A 20,573-nucleotide genomic window follows, 5' to 3' on the forward strand; every position below is an offset into this window, starting at 1 on the left:
TTTTTCAACGTTTATTTATTTTTGGGACAGAGAGAGACAGAGCATGAATGGGGGAGGGGCAGAGAAAGAGGGAGACACAGAATCGGAAACAGGCTCCAGGCTCTGAGCCATCAGCCCAAATCCCGACGCGGGGCTCAAACTCCTGGACCGCGAGATCGTGACCTGGCTGAAGTCGGACGCTTAACCGACTGTGCCACCCAGGCGCCCCTGCACGTTTGTTTTAATATAAAAATTCCCACAAATCTTTGAATGCGATTTGATGGTCTGTTCTTTTTTATATTAAAAAAAAATTTTTTTAACATTTATTACCAAGAGACAGAGCATGAGCATGGGAGGGACAGAGAGAGGGAGACACACAGAATCTGAGGCAGGCTCCAGGTTCTGAGCCGCCAGCACAGAGCTGGACACAGGGCTCAAAGGGCTCAAACTCAAAACCTGCGAGATCATGACCTGAGCCTAAGTCGGACGTGTAACCGACTGAGCCACTCAGGCGTCCCTCATGGTCTGTGTATTCTGTAGCCTCTTGTACTCTACTCCTCCCCGCAGTGTATGGTTTGCTTATTTGGAAAGGACCAGGAGTATATTGTTGAGATTTTCTTTTTTGTTTTCCCCTCCTCATCACCGTGTCTTCTGGAAGAAAGGAGATGTGGAGGTCTGAGTTGAGAGTGGGAAAACTGGCAAAGTAAAATCAGAAGGAAAAGAGAATCACTGCGCTTGATACCATGAAAATGACAAGCTCCTTACTGCTGGCAGAGATGCGGCCTTTGGTATTTGCGGTCATGGGAAGTATAAAATGATCTTTGCTGTTCTACTTTCTCCTTAGGTTCTAGGTCCCAATGCTACTGCCAATAGTATCATGGCCGCTTACCAACAACAGAAGACTGCAGTTCCTGTTCTTGGTTAGTATTTTTTTCTCCAGATTATCACAGAACTAAGCAGAGGAGTATTTTTCTGTAAGTGTTCAGATGATCAGCAGTATGAGGAGAGATAGGGTATTGACTACAATTTTCTTTCAATTTTAGGACTATATCTTTAGTAAAATCGGTTTAGTGTTTCTAGTAAGAGCAACCCGAGGGGTAGGGAATCCAACATGACATTAAACGTACAATTTTTTTAAAAAATTATCTTGATACCATCTTGTCTGTACCCTGGCATACACTTGTCCATACAGGCACATCACAGTTGGAGTCTGAGTCTACATAGTCCATATATTTTAAAGATTCTTCTGAATTACCATTTTTGGCTGTTGGTAGTTATGCATTGCATCTTGGGGACATTTTCATAGTTGTTACTTAAGAACTGAACCTTTTTAATCATCTTCAGGATTGATACTAAACTTTGAAAGCAAACCCAAAGAATGCTAGCATTTTATTTGCATTTCCTAATCCCTAAAATTTTTTGTTTTGTGTTGTTGGTGGGGGAGATGATTCCTGATTAGACTGCACAGCCCTTAAAGTTAAAAGCCCTAAAGCCTTTCTTTTTTTATTTGGTTAGAAACTTTTGACACATCAGTTTGGTACCTGAGTATTTACCCTTCAGGTGGATCAGTCAAGCATACCAACAACCTCTTAGCTTTCAAACATTAGTGACCTATTCTGAAATAATTGGTAGTTTTTGCTACTGTGATTTGCATTTTCCAGCATATGACGGGCAACAACATTCTGAATTTTTTCCGTTTAAATGCTATTCTATACTAGCATTCTGATGACATTTGAAGTAGCCTTTGGGGTTTCGCATTAAGTTTAATTTTAACAGCTTATGTTGCTGCCAGGAATAAATTAACTACTTTCCATCCCAGCTCAACTCCTATATCTGGAGAGTAACTACTGTATTCCTAGCTCCCCTTCTTCTTGAAGGCTGACAGGCTGCTTTTGTTACCAGTCCCAAAGCATACACTTAACGTCTGAGATGCTAAAAATTCATCTTAGACTTGAGGCAGCTTAGTAATTGTTCAGTTTGTACTTTGTCCAATCCAGTTGTGATTTGTGCCCCACTATCCTCATTCCTGGCCAGATGCTGACCTTCCAGTCAAGTCTAGTCAACTGTTTTCTCTAGAGTAGTTTGGTGGCTTTATCAAAGAGCACTCTCATTTTCCAGCTCAGCCTTAAAGACAGTAATATTCTGAGGCTCGTTATCTGAGTACATAAATATTATCAACGTCCTTGGGGGTATTACAAGATAGTGTAGGGAAAGAGAGGGTCTCATAATCTAAAAATAGGCAGAGGAACTACTGACAAAATTAGTCCCATGCAAATATTCCTCAACTGCCCCTCCCCCAGCTAAGGGGAGTTTAAGCACACTCACACTTCCTGCTGCTGGGATCCAGGACTTGATGGGCATTGTCTCTTTTATGCTTACAATGTGTTATCATACAGATCAGTTACAAGTCTTACAAAAATGTAGAATTTCGGAAAATGGATTAAAATGTTATCAGAAGTGCTTGAATCTTCATAGCTGAATTGGACTTATTAGTTACAATTGATAATAACAAAGTAAGTGTTCCAAATGAGAATGATTTGACAATCAAAAAATTAAGAAAAGTCTTAGAAAAATTGATAAAACTCTCAAAGTATTTTTGTAAAAATAACTCTTGTAGCTGTGACATTCAAATGTGGAAAGGTAAAAGATGTCATGTCTTGTCCTTATACAGTTTGCCGAACAATTATGTTTTCCTGCCAAAAAGTCAATACTTGGTATTCTTAGTTAAGTATAGAAATCAAACGTAGTTGCGTCTAATTTGTTAATAAAATAGAGTATTTTGTAATGTTTTTATAAAAAAGATGGTCTCATTTAAAGTTTAACCAACTGTCTCACGTGGAATGATGGGCCTTGCTGATAATGAATTTCCAGTATCAGTATCCTGAAATAAGGAAAACCTCCTATGGTATTTTTATTTGTATAGCTCTTTGGGGGAGTAGAAAACACTAATTGTACATGAAATTATCAAACTGATGTGAATAGTAGTGAAAATCTGGATTGTACAGAAAATTATGTCAAAGAATATTAAAATTTGATAATTTCTAGTACATGTATTTATGTGTAATATGGCAATCATGTTTTTAAACACATTTTATTTTGAGCATTTCTCTCAGGTTAAATGTTATTTTTTTTAAGTTGATTTATTTGGCGGGGGGGAGGTGGGGGTGGGGGTGGGGGGAGTGGGAAGGAGGGGCAGCGAGAGAATCCCAGGCAGACTCTGCACTCATGCAGGGCTTGAGCTCATGAACCGTGAGCTAAAACCAAGAGTCAGATACTTAACTGACTGAGCCACCCAGGTCCCCCTTGCGTTAAATATTCGTGAAAATAATTTTTAATGTCTGTGTGGCTCATATATACAGGTGTACTTTTGTTGGCACTTTATTACGAATAGTGCTGAGAAAGAACACCTTTATATGTACATATTTTCTCACATCTCTGCTACCTATAGATATCTCTTGCTACCACAAATCTAATTGAAAGAGGGCCTGGGTGGAGTGTGTGACTCTTGATCTCGGGGTTGTGGGTTCGACCCTCACGTTGAATGGAGAGATTGCTTAAAAAATAAAGTATTAAAAAAAGAAAGAGGGCCTGGGAGTTTTAGAGTTTGAGCTAACAGTCATAATTTTACCCCAACCATCTTTCCCTCTTCCATTTGCTTTTTTCTAAAAGTAAGGACTTTTTTTTTTTTTTTTTTTAAGTAAGGACATTTTTATTGATCAGTATGTTTGTAGAATTTTTTTGGTCATAAAATATTTTCTCTTGATTAACTTTATTTACTGAATAACATGCCACCACTTTTTGTTTTTACTCTTATAATTGAGGTAAATTTTGTAGATAGTGGAATGTACAGATCTTAGGTATACAGTGTGATGAGATTTAATGATCCTATACAGCCTTGTAACCACTACCACCACCCTCTCCCATTCAAAACCTAGAACATACTTCTACTTTGAATCACTCAGTGGACATTTTTTCTTATATCCTTCCACATGCCTGAAATGGAAATTCCTCTTCTTGGGGCAGGGCCTCTAGGCTGTGTTTCTTCTGACTGAAGGTTGCAAGGGTAACAGACATTAGCTCTGGTCTGATGTTTATCTTGTAGCTGCAAAGCCCAGTCGTCTACTTTCAGGCTAGAGTTCCTGCCTCAGCTCCCAGCAACAAGAGAGTGTGTCTGTCACAGTTTCCCTTTCCTTTCTTTTAGATGCTGAGCTTTTGATACCCCCAAAGATCAACAAAAGAACCCCGTGGAAACTGAGCCTTCTAGAGTGACTGACCCCAGTTAGGAGGACCCCAGCAGAGACTGTTTTCCTTCCGCTCCTCACTCCTTGAGGCCTGGCTGTTGGGAACTGGGAAGAGTAAGACAATAATCTACTTTAGCATTGTAGAGAGCTGCTCTATACAGCAGACCTAAGCAGACACCAAGCAGTTCCATTTTATGTTATTTTGTGCCTAACTTTAATCATTAGCAAAACTTTAAGCTTTAACCAATGTAGCATCAGTTTGTACAAATTACTGTTCTTTTGTTTAGTGCTGTGTGAGAGCATTTTTTTGGTATTTATGGTAATCAAAAGATTGGCTTTCATACCTAGCTACAAGTCTGATTCATTTTGGGACCTTAGATAAGTCACATAATTGATTTGTGCCTCAGTTAATTGGGAATAATGTTTCATGGCTTCTCCCTCAAAAGTGTGAGGAAAAGAAAATAATGTTTTTAAACTGTGTTATGTACCTGGAGGAGAGCATTATATATATACACAACGTGGCTGTTCTGTCAACATGTAGTGACAATCACTTAAATGACTTCTTCACCTTGAGCTAAAGCAGAGTATAAAGCTAAATATATCCTTTGAAATTCTCAGCGTTCCTATGCTGACAGCTGTTATCTTGTAATGTCTTACCAGGTTATGTGCTTCTGGTTAGTTACAACTGCATTGAGCTCCTGTCACTACAGTGTTTACAGGGACTCTCTTTACTGCCTGTGAATTTTCTGCTAGAGAGTTAGTAGTGTCAGAGCTGGAACAGATGAGAATTTCTGTAACAGTATCAGGCACATTTGGTATGGTGAGCAGTGTACACAGTTGTAAGTTACTCCTTTTTCTCCAAATAATTGCTGCTTTTAACTAAAAGGTTTTTTCTGTCAGTGTCTAGGCCATTTCATTTATTTTTCTTTATGGTGCTTCACTGATCTCTGTCTTTTAGTTATTTTCTTTGGAAAAAGTGAGGATGTTTTCTTTTGGGTAAATCTAGAAAAAGCTCAGTTCATTTAGACAGCAGTTTTGTGGCTGATGTTTGGGTAAGGTTAAAATTTTCTTCCATGCTTTTAGTACCAGAACAAGACCTTCATGACTGCACATGAACTGAGAATGCTGCCTTCGGTCCTCGGAATGTGGATATGCCCAGAATTGTAATGAAAGATGGTCCCTGAGTAGCATGGTGTTGACTGTAGAATCTAGGTGTGTTTGCTGGTGTAATTAAGCTTTCCTATGTGTCTGAAAAATTTCACAAAGTAACATTAAAAAAAGATATCTCCTGCCTTGTAGAAATGTACTTTTTGACTTCTGCCCATAATGGATTTGCTATAATTGAGTGCTCCACACTGAAAGGCTGAAAGTGCTTTGTGACTACTCTTTGTCCTAGGTAAATGAACATAGTAACTTAGATGACATCCTAATACAATGTAGTGCTCTTGCTATGGATAATAGTGAAGGCATCCATGCCTGATGCATTGGAAATAGAAGTGGTTGGAAATAGAAGTGGATTGGTAATGGTGTGACTTTTTATGGATGTTCAGTTCCCTGAAGATAATGTATTGAAGCAGCAAGAAAGAATTTCTGTGAATATAAGTTACTGTCAATTGCTATCTCTTTCCTGTGAGCAAGATGGAATTTTGTTCATTTGGAGAAGCAGCAGGCTGGAGCAGACCTGAATTGAAGGCAGAGTCCAGGAAGAATTTATGGGGAAAGTGCAGTGTATGGGAGGAGGAGAAACTCCTAGAAGTGATGAACACATGATTTGGGGGAAGGGTTCTGTCAGGGTTCTAGAAAAGAATATATAACTCTTCCCCCAAATTTGGACTCTGTCCCAAAACAAGTTCATGCTGCAATAAGCTAAAAAAAACCTCAGTTACTTTGTTGATTCCATTGATTAATCTTTGCTTGGATGCTCTAGACATCAAGAGGCAACTTGCAGAGGACTGTCTCCTACAGACAAAGTCCATTTTAAATTTATACTTTAAAAAAAACTGAGGCAGGAGGTGATATTTTCATTATGTGTTTATGAGTGTAGCTTGGTGTAGTTTCTTAGTACTGCCACATATTTTTTTTTTTAAACTTTTTTTTTTTTTCAACGTTTATTTATTTTTGGGACAGAGAGAGACAGAGCATGAACGGGGGAGGGGCAGAGAGAGAGGGAGACACAGAATCGGAAACAGGCTCCAGGCTCTGAGCCATCAGCCCAGAGCCCGACGCGGGGCTCGAACTCACGGACCGCGAGATCGTGACCTGGCTGAAGTCGGACGCCCAACCGACTGCGCCACCCAGGCGCCCCAGTACTGCCACATATTTTTAAGTAAATTCATTTTCTGTACATGTCTACACATACATATATTCACACATATTTGTGTATGTACACACACATGCTCACCTTTTATTCATAGCCATAATTGAAGGTTTTTGTTTTGTTTTTTTAAATGAGTAAAACTAATGAGTCTTAGTAATTTAAGGTGATTATCAGTTTGGGGAACAAAATCAGCTGTTTTTTCTGCCTCCTGTACCAGTCCATAAGCTTCTGTGCTTCACTAGAAGCACCACCTGGACAAGCCCTCGGGAGTTTCTGGCTGTCCTTCCTTGTCTGTGGTATTTGTTAGTAACTGAGGTGAGGAACCTGAACATCTTAAGCTAGGTAACCATTAATCTCTGAGATGCTGTAGACCAGTCAAAGCTAATACGGTGACATCTGGGGACACTGAAGACCTGCTCTTGATTTCTGTGTTTTCTATGCTCCCTGAGCCCTTGCCTGTGCCTCATGCCTACTCCACCATTAATCTTATTGGCTCTAAAGTCCCCCACATTTTAAGGCCAACAGATGTTCTTCTGGTATACAGGAAAGAACAAGGCCTTGGGTCCACCCATCTTAGTGCCCTTGGACAAAGACTTTTTTTAAAATATAATTTATTGTCAGATTGGCTAACATACAGTGTGTGTACAGTGTGCTTTTGGTTTTTGGAGTAGATTCCCATGGTTCATCGCTTACGTACAACTCCCAGTGCTCACCCCAACAAGTGCCCTCCTCAATGTCCATCACCCATTTTCCCCTCTCCCCACCCCAAAGATACTTAATCTCACTGAATCTTGCTTTCCTCCAACCTTGTGTACCCACTGGCACTATTGTGTACCTTAGCACTATTGACATTTTGGGTCATACCATTCTTCGTTGGAGGGAGCTATCCTGTGCATTATAGGATGTTTCGCAATAACCCTGGCCTCTACCCACTAGATGCTGGCACTGTATACACCCCCACTCCTGTTCTGGTAACCAAACATATTTTTAGACATTGCCAAATGTCCCCTGGGGGTCAAAATTGCCTCCAGTTGAGAACCACTAGGCTAAGATGACTTTCACGTAGTTACCAAAACTATTCATAGCACTCTCTCTCTCATTTTTAATTAATTAATTAATTTTTATTATTATTTTATTTTATTTTTTGGTGAGGATGGCTTTCTTTCCTACAAGGGGAATTGTGTAAGGATCAAGTGAGAATTCATACTGTTTTGAAAAGATAAGTAGTTGTTCAGCTTTATATTGGTGTTTTTCCTTTTTTTGGTATTTTTTCATTTTTTTTTTTTTCAGGTTTATTTATTTTGAGAGAGAGCTTGCAGCATGAGAGGGGGAGGAGAACAGAGAGAACCCCAAACAGGTGCCATGCTATCACTGTGGAGCCCAATGCAGGGCTCGATCTCACAAACCATGAGATCGTAACCTGAGCTGAAATCAAGAGCTGGGCGCTTAACTGACTGAGCCACCCAGGTGTCTCTGGAATTTTTCCATTTTAAAGTGCAGCAGAACATTTAGGCCTACCATGGCCTGAAGATTCCCTCCAGAGCCACCTCCCATGCTTCCCCTTCATTAAGACTCACCTTTTTGGGGATCCTTGACTTGGGGATCATAGATACTTAAGGGATTTAAAGACATATGATTGGTTTTCTCTGTAATCCCATTTTATTTTCTAGATTTTAAAATATTATTCTGGGGTGCCTGGGTGGCTCAGTCGGTTGGACATCTGACTCTTGATTTTGGCTTTGGTCCTTCATGATCTCACATGGAGCCTGCTGAAGATTCTCTCTTTCTCTGTCTCTCTCCCCCCTCCCCCTCTCTCCGTCTGCCCCTCCCCCACTTGCACGCAGACACTCTCTCTTTCAAAAAACAAACAAAAAATATTATTCCTAGGTGGAGCCCATAGGTTTTACCACCCCTGCTGGAGGAATTAGACAAATTTCAATCTGCCCAGTAGTGTTCATGGAATGTTAAGAGTGGTTTGGGCAGAAACTGAGGTTGATAAGACCTTAAACTTCTCTCTCAAGTCAACGTACCCAACTTCTAGGTGATCCTTTGATACTTCAGGATAAGGTTTAGTCATCCTTGGTCAACTGTAGGAACTCCGCATGCCCTTCTGTGTTGTCTTTCCTTCTCTACTCCAGCTTGCTGGTGCCAGTCAGCTGTGCCTGGATCAGGTCTTTCAAGGCAGATACTATGAAGATGGCTCTGTAGGGCTTTTCCCTGGGGATTGTAGAGATGCCGTACCTCTCCTGTGAGTGCTTGAATGTGTACTTTTGGGTGTACATATGACTAAGAAGCATGGTTAAGACTTTGGGGCACCTGTATAAGAGGTAGAAGTCTGCAAGGTAATTCTAGCTAGCTCTTGTGGTCATCTCCCAGAGGCCAAATTCTAGTATTTGAGTGTTTATCTCTGTTTTGTACATCAGTTGTGTGAAGTAGGCATTTGAATTCAATATTATAGGTAAGTAGACTCAGATCAGAGTTAGGTGGTAGTGAAATCAGTTTTAAATCGCAGAGTTCAAAGCCCATTTCCTTCTATTTGATGCTGCTCCCTGCCAGTGTTCAGATGCTGAGGTTTAGACAGGGCAGAGAATGTATTGGGGACTATTCTAAAAATCTGTGTTCCATTTACAAACTGACCCCACAGGACCACCACAGAACGTGCCTGGGCCCTGGAAGGGCTTCTCGGGTTCTGAGGGCTGTGCGTTCCTTCTGGCTCCTCAGTTGTGTTAGAATGACCAGCATAGGGAAGGTTCCTATAAACCCATACCCTTAGCCCCAGAACTGGCAGCCTCTATCCTCGCCCACCCCAGATTCTAACTGTATATCCTACAGGTTGATGAGGAATCCCATCTAGTAGGAGATGAACAGCTGTATAGCTATCCCCTTCAGACACACACGCATATCTTGCTCATAATATGCCAGGTTTCAGCAAGCAGCCACCATGGTGGCTTGATAAGAACTGGTATTGAGGCATGACTCACGTTCAGAACTAGAAGTACAGTTAGCACAGGGATCAGACACCCTCATCAGCTCTTTACAAGCCTCCACGAAGCATGATATGTATTCTGCTGCTCTATGGGAAGTTGAGCCATTATAGCATACTTCCTATTGCTGTTTACCAAAAGAACTGTTCTTACATGCCCTAACATACTGTCTCCTCTCTCTTCATCACATGCCCCTCCTGAGCAGATTTAACAATGAGATAGTTCCTAAAAGGGAATACACAAAAGGGACAGAATAATGTTAGAGCTAGTTGTTTGTCAGGAATGTTTAAGCAGGCAGCACGTAATACGTGTCTTTGTTGTGTCACCACCCCTCCCACTCTTGTGTGACAAAAGTATATTTTAAGGTGCATGCTGCATATTGTGAAGTTGTTCTTACTAAGTCAGGAAATAGAGAAACACTGTGGAGGGAACACGAGGATTGTTTAATACTACGGGAGCAAACATGCGGGCTCCGCTCTCTGTGTGTATGGCGGGCGCTCACTCAGCAAAGCGGATGCATGGCAACCATGCTTTATCAGAGTTCAGAAGCACCTTCTGTACAGGAAGAAAGGCCCATGTTCCTGGTACTCAAAGCGGTGGACCCACAGTGGTTGGAAGCCCTGAAGTGATGCCAGGATGGAGCCGCCCGTCCATACTGCAGTGTCTCTTTCGGGCAACACATTTACCTGGGGGCTGTCATTGGGACACATGCTGCTCAGCTCCTTCTGCAGCCGGTTAGGGAATCCACTGAGCATAGTGCTCCCCCCACAGAGCAGGATGTTCCCCATGAGATCCCGTTTGAGGGCAATGTCACACTTGTTAAGGCAAGACACTGTCTGGGTGTGAAGCCCCAGCTGCATGGACTTGATCAGAGAAGGCTTAAAGAACATCTCTGCGCAGAGGAACCTTTCCTGGCACAGCTGTATCTCCTTCCCATCAGGCAGTATGTACTGGATTGTATGCTCAGTGGCAGGGATTTTCTTCTCTTCGATGGGGTCCAGGGCCACAAAGCAGCATTTCTTCTTAATGTCCTCCACAATGCCTATCTGGTCCTCGGTGAAGCGTTTCCCCGAGTTATTCATCAGGCCCATCAAGTAGGCCGTCAGGTCAGAGCCCGCATAGTCCAGCCGTCCGGTGATGCTGGGCAAGGGATAACCCTCATAGATGGGGACCACGTAGGACACGCCGTGGCCAACTTCCACCACCAGGCCTGAGGTCCTTCCATAGGAGTACATGGACAGGCGGGATTGATAGGCGATGTGCATTGCAGGAGTGTTGAAGGTTTCAAACAGCATTTCAGCGTACTTCTCCCTGTTGGTGTGTGGGCTCAGGGGTGGGTCTGAAACCAAGACCGCATGCTCCTCTGGGGCGATCTTCATCTCTTGATGGAAGAGATATTCCCAGATATCTTGCACGGAATCCCAGTCCACGATGATGCCATGTCGCAGAGGGTTATGTAGCTTGAGACGAACCTCTGGATTGATGAGCTCCCGCCCCACAAATGTCTCCTTGCGATTGTCCCCAGTTTTAGCCGTCTCCATGTAGGGCTTCCCCACTGTTGTGGAGATGTTATGGGTGGGCTTTGGCAGCCCGGCAAAGCCACATTTGCAGTAGCCAGTGCCGAGGTCCACAACCACTGCTTTGGTCACCTCTGCCTTGGGTTTGTCCTTAACCGTTCTTGAGTTACTAGGTTCTTCTGGCTCTGAACAGTTACAGCGGACCCACACTGCCCGCTTTGCCGGGCCATCCTTTAAGGAGGCAGTCTGGAGGATGTGTGTCTGTGGGGAGACCTGTTCACCGACTCCCTTGGCAGGCCCGTCCCCGATGACTGCTGCCTGTGGAGCCCACATGCTATCAAGAGCCATTTGCTCTCAGAAAGTTCCTCAATCCCACAGGCTTCAAGGCCTGAAAGGCTTATATCAGATGGCAACTTGAGAATTTCCCAGCGATGACATCACTGATTATGACATAATCTGGTGACCTGGGTTTTCTAGATGCCGGGAACCTGTGTCCCATGTTGGGGTGGACTTGTTTCAGAGGTGACTTACCTTTTTCTAGATTTTGTAATAAACCTGATTTAGCCAACCAGTTATTTATTGATCACATGCAATGGGCAAGGCAGCTGGGAATAAAAGGCAGCCGTGGAGAAAAAAAAACAATCTCTGCCCTTGTAGAGTTTACGTTCTAGTCACTGGGGGTTGGGAAGAGATAGACAATAGCCAAAACAAAGAGATGACAGAAAATGTTAAGGGCAAAAAGAGAAAAAGCAGAGAAAGAGATTGGGGAAGGTGGCTGTGTTAATGTGCCTGGGCAGAGGTCCCTGAGAGGGTGACACTTGAATGAAGACCTGAGGAGGTGAGGGACGCTGGGTGCCACGTGTACATCCTGCATATTGGGAGCAGCAGGTGCAGATGATGGGGGTGCAGCTGTGACTGATGAGTGAGAGAGGGGTCAGCAAACTAGGGCCTGCCTGTTTTGGTAAATAAACTTTTATTTAAACACATGCTCATTTACATCTTGTCTATGGCTGCTTTTGTGCTACCACCACAGAATTGGACTCATTGCCACAAAGACTGCATGGCCCACAAAAGTGCAAATTTTTACTGTCAGGCCCATATAGAAAAAGTTTGCTGGCCCCTGAGTTAAAGGATCCCCAGACCCACGTGGCCGAGTGGGGAGAGCAAGGAAAACCATGAGGGGGGAGAAGGGGCGGGAAGGGTGAGCAGCCCACATCCATCCTCTTGGGCCATGACTAGGACTTTGGTTCTGACTCTGCGTGAGATCAGAAAGCACTAGGGAGTTTTGAGCACTGTGGACACTACCCAGTTTATTTAGCAGGACTAATTGCTGCTCTGGTGACTGAGCACTTCTGTCTCCCTTGTTTCTCAGGACAGCCTGCAGAAGAATAATTTTTAGGCCCATATCTGTGCACATACTCCATGCAGGTTGGCAGTGAGATTGGACCGTGCAGAATTGCACTGATGAGAACACTGAGGCTCTAGGGTGTGGAGCTCACCCATGGATATCCATCCAGCGGTGGCCAAGCTCTCCCAACTCTGACTACTTCCCAGGGGTGTGGGGTGGACACACCTTGACGAGACCCACAATGTGTCTCTGAAGCTGCATGGCCACCATCTCACGTGCCATCTCTGAAGCTAGGCACATTGGTGCTGACACCGGTCACTGTGAAAGCATCCCGAACCCAGCTTTTTGTTATGTAGTCCCATACTTTTCACAAAAGAGCAGTCATTACAATGGTGGGCCTACTTTTTAAGGAGGTTGCTGGAGGTGCTGTTAGCTCCCTGAGGGGTGTGAGAGAAGAAAAGGACCAAGTCCAGTCTTGTGACTGCTGATGGGAGCAGTCAAGGTGTCCTCTCAAAGACAAAGTCACAACTTTTTGGTTCGGTGGGTAGAGGATGAGATGGTGTTGAATTTTGGGATAGGAAAGTGCTTTTCTGTACACCTGGCTGCCTGAAAAGTTGTTTACTTGCCTCTGCTGTTCAGTAGGGATTTGCATGGCCAACTTGGATTGTTTGACATCATATCAAAAGAATGTGTGATAACCAAAGGCATATTTAATTTAGAATGACCTGTTTTTCCTTTGCAACCCTCCTCTTGAATTCTGACAGATCTGCAGCTGCATAGCATTTTTAAAAAATTTTTTTTCTTAAGGTTTATTCATTGTTCAGAGACAGAACATAAGTGGGGAAGGCTCAGAGAGGGAGACACAGAATCCGAAGCAGGCTCCAGGCTCTAAGCTGTCAGCACAGAGCCCAGCGCGGGGCTCGAACTCACGAGCCATGAAATCATGACCTGAGCTGAAGTCAGATGCTCAACCACCTGAGCCACCCCGGCGCCCCTGCTCAGCACATTTTTATTGCCCTGGATTTCTCTAAGAGCATGTGCTTACAGTTTTCTATGGCCACTGTAACAAATTACCACAAATTTAGTGGCTTAAAACACAAATTTATTATCTACAGTTCTGGAGGTGAGAAGTCCACAGTCAGTCTCAGCTAAAATCGCGCCATCAGTATGGCCGCATTCCTTCCCAAGGTCCTAGGCAGTAATCGTTTCCCTGCTTTTTCCAGCTCCTAGAGGCCACCTACATTCCTTGGCCTGTGACCCCTTCAACTTCAAGGCCTCTCTGACTTCTTCTGTTGTCACATCTTCTGGGACCTGACCCTCCTTTCTGCCTCTTAGGAAAATCCTTGTGATTGCTTTCCGCCCAGTCAGATGATGCAGGGTAACCTATCTCAAACTCCTTAACTCACATCTGCAAAGTCCCTTTTACCATGAAAGCTCACATTCACAGATTCCAGGGATTAAGATGTGGACATCTTTTGGGAGCCATTATTCACCCTGTCACCTGACCTTTCTTCCTACTTCACTGAGAGACTATAGCCCGACAGGCTGTTTCACACGCCCCTCCCCCACTGCCCATGCTCGCCCCTTCTTAGCTCCTTCTTTCACTAGGGGTGGGAGAGGTGCTGTGCTGGCTTAAAGCCAGTTGTCCCATCTTGTTTGTAAAGCCCAAGAGTACAGGGACTCTCAGGGTCCACACCACATCCTTCAGGCTAAAGTTGCTGGACATTTTTTGCTCCTTTTATTTCACTTCTCAGGATTTTGCATGCTTGAATGCTCTTTCGTAAGTGAAATCCTTTTCCCTTAGCTTCTATGTACCCTGCCCCCCACTCTCTTGTGTTCCTTCTCTTGGGGTCAGGACACAGTTAATGGTATTGATGATGGGAGAATATGGAGACTGTTGGCACACTGCACCCAAAACCTACAGTCCGTGGCATGCACAAGCCCCCATACTTGTCACTAGCCATCTAAGGTACTTGTGGGCTCCCTGGGGTCTCTGGTGAGGTCCCTCAAGGTTAGAGGCACCCTGTATTGCTCAAACTATCTTGGGCCACATTTTATCACCTACTTTTGCTCCTCTAGCCCAAGGCTAGAAAACCATGAGGTAACCCTTCTTGAAAGCAACCCTGAGGCTCTCCTGTAATGGAAAAAGAAAACTGGGAAGATGAGACCAAGAAACACATTTTTCCCCGAGCTGGTATGCTTGCTCTGGTTTTTGGGACTCCGCACACTTTTAATTTTTAAAAGAAATGTGAACTAGGCCCCTGTAATTTTAACAGCTACAGAAGGGAAGAAAGAATCTAGTAAAGAAAATGCCAAAGCACAGTGTTCCTTATGAATTACCTGGAGGAGTTTGTTTTTGTTTTTGTTTTTTGAGGGAAGACAGTTTGGGGTGGAGGGTCCTATGGAAACCTAATGAATTCGTCTGTTGTGGATGACAGACACTGTGGATCTTTTGCTTTGGCACAGGTGAGGGATTCATCCCTCTCCCTCACTCTCCACATCTAGTTTAATCATCTGACATAAATGCAGTGTTTGGGGTTAAAAATGTCATAGGAGTAATGAGAGAAGGCCTCAAATGCTAGAATAAGAGCTTGGGTTGAAGTGAGGATAGTTGGGGAACCAACCAAGTAGATGAGATTCTACCTTCTAAACTTCTGTAGAACCTGTTCCTCCTTCTCTTCCTCATTATCACAGCCTGGCTTAGATCACCTTCAAGTCTTACAAGAATATCTTCAGTGGTGTTTCAGGTCTCAGAGTCTTGCCCTCTCTACATTACAGCTAAACACAAGTCTTTTTCAAATTTTCCAGAAGTCTGATCTGACCACCCGCTGCTTAAAGTCTTCATTGGTTCCCCATTGGTCCTCCATTTATTTTTTTAATTTATTTATTTAAATTCAAGTTAATCAACTTACAGTGTAGTATTGGTTTCAGGAGTAGAACTCATCCCAACACGTGCCCTCCTTAATGTCAGTCACCCATTTAGCCCATCCCTCCCCCACCTCCCCTCCAGCAACCCTTAGTTTGTTCTCTGTGTTTATGAGTCTGTTATGGTTTGCTTCACTCTCTGTTTTTATCTTAGTTTTCCTTCCCTTCCCCTATGTTCATCTGTTTTGTTTCTCAAATTCCACATATGAGTAAAATCATGTGTTACTTGTCTTTCTCTGGTTGACTGATTTAGCTTAGCATACTCTCCTCCATTTACCCCAAACTCTTACTCCTAGCATTTGAGTCCCAACCTAGTTGGCTCCATTACCTCTCTAGCCCCATCTATTTTTCCAGACACTTAACTATTAAGTGGAACCTTCCCACCATGTCCTCCCACATCACCCCAAGCCTTTGCTCAGGCTGTGCTCTCTGCTTGGGATCCCCGTCCCTCCTCCTAGCTACTTGACAAATACCCACATACCCATTAGCAGTCGACTTAGCATCACTTCTCTGGAGAACCTGCTACTCCCTTCCTTCAGTAACCACTCCTTCCTCATATACTTTTGTTCTCCCAGTAGACTTCCACTTGCAAGCCTCTCTGTCCATTCTGTCCCACCTAGACTGGACACTGCTGTAGCCAGGGTTCTGTCATCTGTCGCCAGCAGGCTGCACTGGGCTGGACCTGTCACAAACCCCAATAAATGTTGAATGAAGGGACCAAAGTACTGTTGAGACCCTTACACTCTTTAAGACCTGGCGAACTAGAGTTGAGTGAACTTGAGAGAAAATACACACTTTTGAAGAGCTGTTTGCTCTTGGGCAAATCATTTAAATTCTGAGCCTTCATTTCCTCAGCTCTGCCCTGCCTCAGGATTCTGTGTAGTAACATATGTGAGGTACCTGATACTGTGCCTGGCTTACTGTAGGGGCTCAAATACTTATCACCCTCCAAGCCAGGAAGCAGAGGAGGAAGAGGTGTTCAGTCAGTGAGCGGGGCATTAGGGACATAGGGGAGGGCACAGAAGCCTAAGACCCCAGTGTGCTTTGATTTCTACAACTGCTGGCTGCCTGCTCTGTCTTGGAGACAAGTGGAGTTAGGTAGATGGTGGTGGGGGTGACAGATCAAGGGCCTGCCAAGGCCAAGCCCTCCCCGGGCTGCCAGAATGGATCAGCCCTCAGTGACATCACAATCCTCAGGGGTTACCAAGGCACTGCTGGAGGCGAACCCTCTTATTTCTCCCCACGGAGCTCTAGGATGTGGATGTGAGAAAGGTGAGCAAAGAAGGCAGATGGCGACGAGGAGCAGCCCCAGCCCCATGCCCGTGGGCACGGCTCAGGGTGATCCTGGAGAGGCAGGAACACAGCCGGGTCCTGATGCTGGCATCCGGGAGACTGGGTCAGCCACTCAGCTGAAGTTGAAGCCCAAGAAAGTGCGCAAGATCAAGGCACTCATCATTGACCTGGGCTCCCAGTACTGTAAGTGTGGCTACGCGGGGGAGCCGAGGCCCACCTACTTCATCTCCTCCACTGTGGGCAAGCGCTACTCTGAGGCCGCCGATGCTGGCGACACCCGCAAGGACACCTACGTGGGCCACGAGCTGCTCAACATGGAGGCGCCCCTGAAGCTGATGAACCCACTCAAGTATGGCATCGTGGTGGACTGGGACTGCGTACAGAGCATCTGGGAGTACGTCTTCCACACGGCCATGAAGATCCCCCCCGAAGAGCACGCTGTGCTGGTCTCTGACCCCCCGCTCAGCCCCAGCAGCAACCGGGAGAAGTATGCAGAGCTCATGTTCGAGACCTTTGGTATCCCTGCCATGCACGTGACGTCCCAGTCGCTGCTGTCCATCTACTCGTATGGCAAGACCTCGGGCCTGGTCGTGGAGAGCGGGCATGGCGTCTCGCACGTGGTGCCCATCTCGGAAGGAGACGTGCTTCCAGGCCTGACGGGCCGCGCCGACTATGCTGGGAGCGACCTCACCACCTACCTGCTGCAGCTGCTCAACGAGGCCGGCCACAAGTTCACGGACGACCACCTGCACATCATCGAGCACATCAAGAAGAAGTGCTGCTACTCGGCACTCGTGCCTGAGCAAGAGCTCGGCCTGGGCCTGGAGGAGGTGCGCGTGGACTACGAGCTCCCCGACGGCCAGCTCATCACCATCGGCCAGGAACGCTTCCAGTGCGCCGAGATGCTCTTCAAGCCCACCCTGGTGGGCAGCAACCAGCCGGGCCTCCCCGCGCTCACCACCGCCTGCCTGGACCGCTGCCAGGAGGCGGGCTTCAAGGAGGAGATGGCCGCCAACGTGCTGCTGTGTGGTGGCTGCACCATGTTGGAAGGCTTCCCCGAGCGCTTCCAGAGGGAGCTGAGCCTCCTCTGCCCCGGGGACAGCCCTGCAGTGGCCGCTGCTCCTGAGAGGAAGACCTCCGTGTGGACTGGCGGCTCCATCCTGGCCTCCCTGCAGGCCTTCCAGCAGCTGTGGGTCAGCAAGGAAGAGTTTGAGGAGCGGGGCGGGGCGGCCATCTACAGCAAGTGCTGAGCGGCGGTGCCCTGGTAGGCGAGGCCTGGCGGTCAGGTGGCCTCTGGCCACTCTATACACATTTACAGAATTTCACATAAAACTTTAACGTGCACTGGTTCTTGTGTGGTCTGGATTTCTTGCTCTAGTCTGACAGCAGGTGGTGGGGATTTGGGCTTAGAAATCTCAGCACCTTTGGCTCTGCTGGGTCAAGAGTAGCAGATGGGCAGTGGGGCAGGGGGCTGTGCCTCACTGACCCATCCCCCTGAACCCCCGGCATGAAGGTGACATCGTCTCAGAGCCCAGTGTGTTCCCTTAGCTCCTTGGAGCTCAAAACACAGCTCAGCGACATACTGCTTGTTTGTCTGTGGGCCAAGAGGCAAACAAAGGCTCATATTAAGGGACTAGCTTGGGACCTGTTGTCCGGTGGGGGTGGGAGGCTTAGCCAGGTGTCCTGTTTTTGGCCCTGATGGTCACATCTTCCTACCGCTGCAAACAGCCTCATCCTTGCTTGATCTCCCAGGCTCGCTCTCTAACCCCTCACTGCCTGCCCTTTTCAGGGGCGTAGACCATGGGCATGCATCTTCTGATTGTGAGGGGCCATTTCCCTACCAACCCCAGCCAAAACTGCAGCTACTTTTGCACTCAGAGCAAAGCCACTGAATCTAGAAAAACCAGAAAGCCCTTTAGAAATCATGTGATTCTCTCCCTGCTGTAGACATGGGGAAACAGGACCAGGAGGGAGGTGCCTGTGTCAATGGTTGAGCCCAAGTTTTCTGACCTAGGTTATGATTGTTTCCAGAAGGGCAAACATGGTTGCTTTAGGGTGGGCTGCTATAACAAAATATCATAGACCAGGTGGCTTGCAAACAATAGAAGTTTGTTTCTGGACCCTCTAAGTCCAAGATTGGGGTGCCAGCATGGCTGTGTTCTGGAGAAAGCCCTCTTCAGGGTTGCAGACTGTCCACATCTTGCTGTGTTCTCACATGGTGGAAGGGATTAGGGAAATCTCTGAGGCCTTTTATAAAGGCACTGATCCCATTCATGATGGCTGCCCTCAGACCTAGTCACTTCCCAAAGGCCCACCTCATACTGTTAATCTTGGACATTAAGTTTCCAACATGAATTGGCCAAGGGAGGTGGTGGGGGGTGGGGAGTCTAGAGCAATGGTTCTTCATGGTTAGCAACCATTAAGCACTTACCAAGCACCTACTGTGGATGGAACCCAGAGCTGGAGACACAATGACCAGAATGTGGCCCTTCCCTTGGGATTGCACACAGCCAGTGGCAGATTGGGTGGTCACCCATGTTGGTAGGGAGATGAGGCCTGAGCTCAGTGTTTCTGGGGTGGGAAGGTGGAGGTGGTGTATTGGAAAGCTGCAAATGAAGAAGGGCTAGGTGGGGTGATCACTTGGCTTCAAGACTGAGGGTGAGTGTCATGAGATTTCAGTTGAGGGATGAATGTCCAGCTATAAGAGGGTGGCTCCTTCCTATTTCCCTGCTCCCTTCTGCTGTCTGTGGGCTTGGACACTGGTGAGCTCTGTAATCTGATGGGCTACTTAATTTTCCCTGAGCTGCCTCTTACCTTAGACAGAGTCCTGATTTGGGGTGGTCCATGAGGCTGTGTCTGTCCTGGGCCTATGCTGGAGGCTGTGGACTGGTGAAAGAACCAGATATGGTCTTTCTTGCCCAATGCCTTGCCATTTAGTCCTTCCCCATTGCCCAGAATTGGGTTTCTAGCCTGGGGTTTGAGTCCCCTTGGGACTGGCAGGGCCTTGGTGCTGTGCAGGCACTTGGGCTCTTCCTGTAGAGAGAGATGCAGACCGGGGGCCAGTAGGTTGATGGTGCCAGTAGGCACATTTTGTTTGGCAGGCACAGTGTATGTGTGTTTTCCTGAATGCGAATTCTTTCAGTGGGGCTCACATTCTTCAGGTCGCCCAAGTCTCTACCACCCTGATCTCTTCATGCATACCTGCTGCTGCAACATCTTTTGCTTAATTAGCCAGCATTCATTTCTATCGCTTGCACCCAAAATACCTTTGACAAATACTAATCCTAAAATCCTGATGAGATTGGACAAGGAAACAGGAAAGTGACGTGCCTCAAGTCACAGGCAGAAAGCTAGCACTGAACTGCAACCCTCTTGCACATTTGATCTTGAAGATGTCCAGACACCACGCCTGTGTCTAGCCCCTGACCCCCATCAGCTCCTTGCTCCCCACACCCTCAGCAACTTCCGTCTCCAGTTATAGCTTCGCTGCCCTTGCTGCCTGGTTATCTCCTCCAAAGTCATGCCTGTGTGCCAGAGGCTGTAAAAACACTAATCACTTAATACTTGACATGAATTTGTTCAAGCCAGTCACAGACACAACATTTAATTTTGGTGGGAAAATATGGATCAGTGACTTCCTGCCTAAAATGACCAACCAAACGTGTGTTTATTTCCTCTCCCTCGTAAGACTGCGTGATAGTGGAAGAATACAGATGTAGACTCCCACTGCAGATGAGGATGGTAGAGACACTGCAGGAGGCCAGAGATGTCTGCCTGATTCTAGAAGGAAAGCGGATGCAGGGCAGGAAGGTTGCAGTCTGAAGCTTGCAAGAGGCTCCCAGTAGGGGAAGGTGACTTTCCTGTCCTGCAGAACAAGTAGGGTTTGGGGACTTGGAAATGCCAAGTAGGGGAGATCTAAAAGTGAAGTTTGTGGGACACAATGGGATAGGGGAGGGGATGAGAACTGAT

At 46.0% G+C, this 20,573-nt stretch overlaps 3 protein-coding genes across 6 annotated transcripts in view; 2 read left to right on the top strand and 1 right to left on the bottom strand.

Moving 5' to 3' along the window:
- ELP1 (elongator acetyltransferase complex subunit 1) overlaps window positions 1-4,315 on the top strand; it is a 57,637-nt gene extending 53,322 nt beyond the window's left edge. For 2 of the 3 annotated variants that reach the window (XM_047829247.1, XM_047829248.1), the window contains exons 36-37: window positions 824-899; window positions 4,181-4,315. In XM_047829247.1, coding sequence (XP_047685203.1) covers window positions 824-899; window positions 4,181-4,248 — 144 coding nt within the window. In that variant the 3' untranslated portion in view covers window positions 4,249-4,315. The other variant, XM_047829249.1, reaches the window with a different exon arrangement.
- On the top strand, window positions 4,240-17,948 carry ACTL7B (actin like 7B). Of its 2 annotated transcripts, XM_047829252.1 has the most exons (2): window positions 4,240-4,334; window positions 16,560-17,948. In XM_047829252.1, the coding sequence occupies exon 2, from the start codon at window positions 16,601-16,603 to the stop codon at window positions 17,852-17,854; it is 1,254 nt and encodes a 417-aa protein (XP_047685208.1). In that variant the 5' UTR covers window positions 4,240-4,334; window positions 16,560-16,600; the 3' UTR covers window positions 17,855-17,948. The 2 variants fall into 2 exon arrangements, with proteins under 2 accessions (XP_047685208.1, XP_047685207.1); XM_047829251.1 differs by lacking the exon at window positions 4,240-4,334 and having other exon boundaries at window positions 15,487-17,948.
- Window positions 10,064-11,386, bottom strand: ACTL7A (actin like 7A). The gene has a single exon (XM_047829254.1). It carries the CDS (start codon window positions 11,384-11,386, stop codon window positions 10,064-10,066), a length of 1,323 nt encoding a protein of 440 aa, XP_047685210.1.
- Window positions 17,949-20,573: the final 2,625 nt, after the last annotated feature.

Source organism: Prionailurus viverrinus, chromosome D4 (genome assembly GCF_022837055.1).
Source record: "Prionailurus viverrinus isolate Anna chromosome D4, UM_Priviv_1.0, whole genome shotgun sequence".
Lineage (NCBI taxonomy): Eukaryota > Metazoa > Chordata > Mammalia > Carnivora > Felidae > Prionailurus > Prionailurus viverrinus.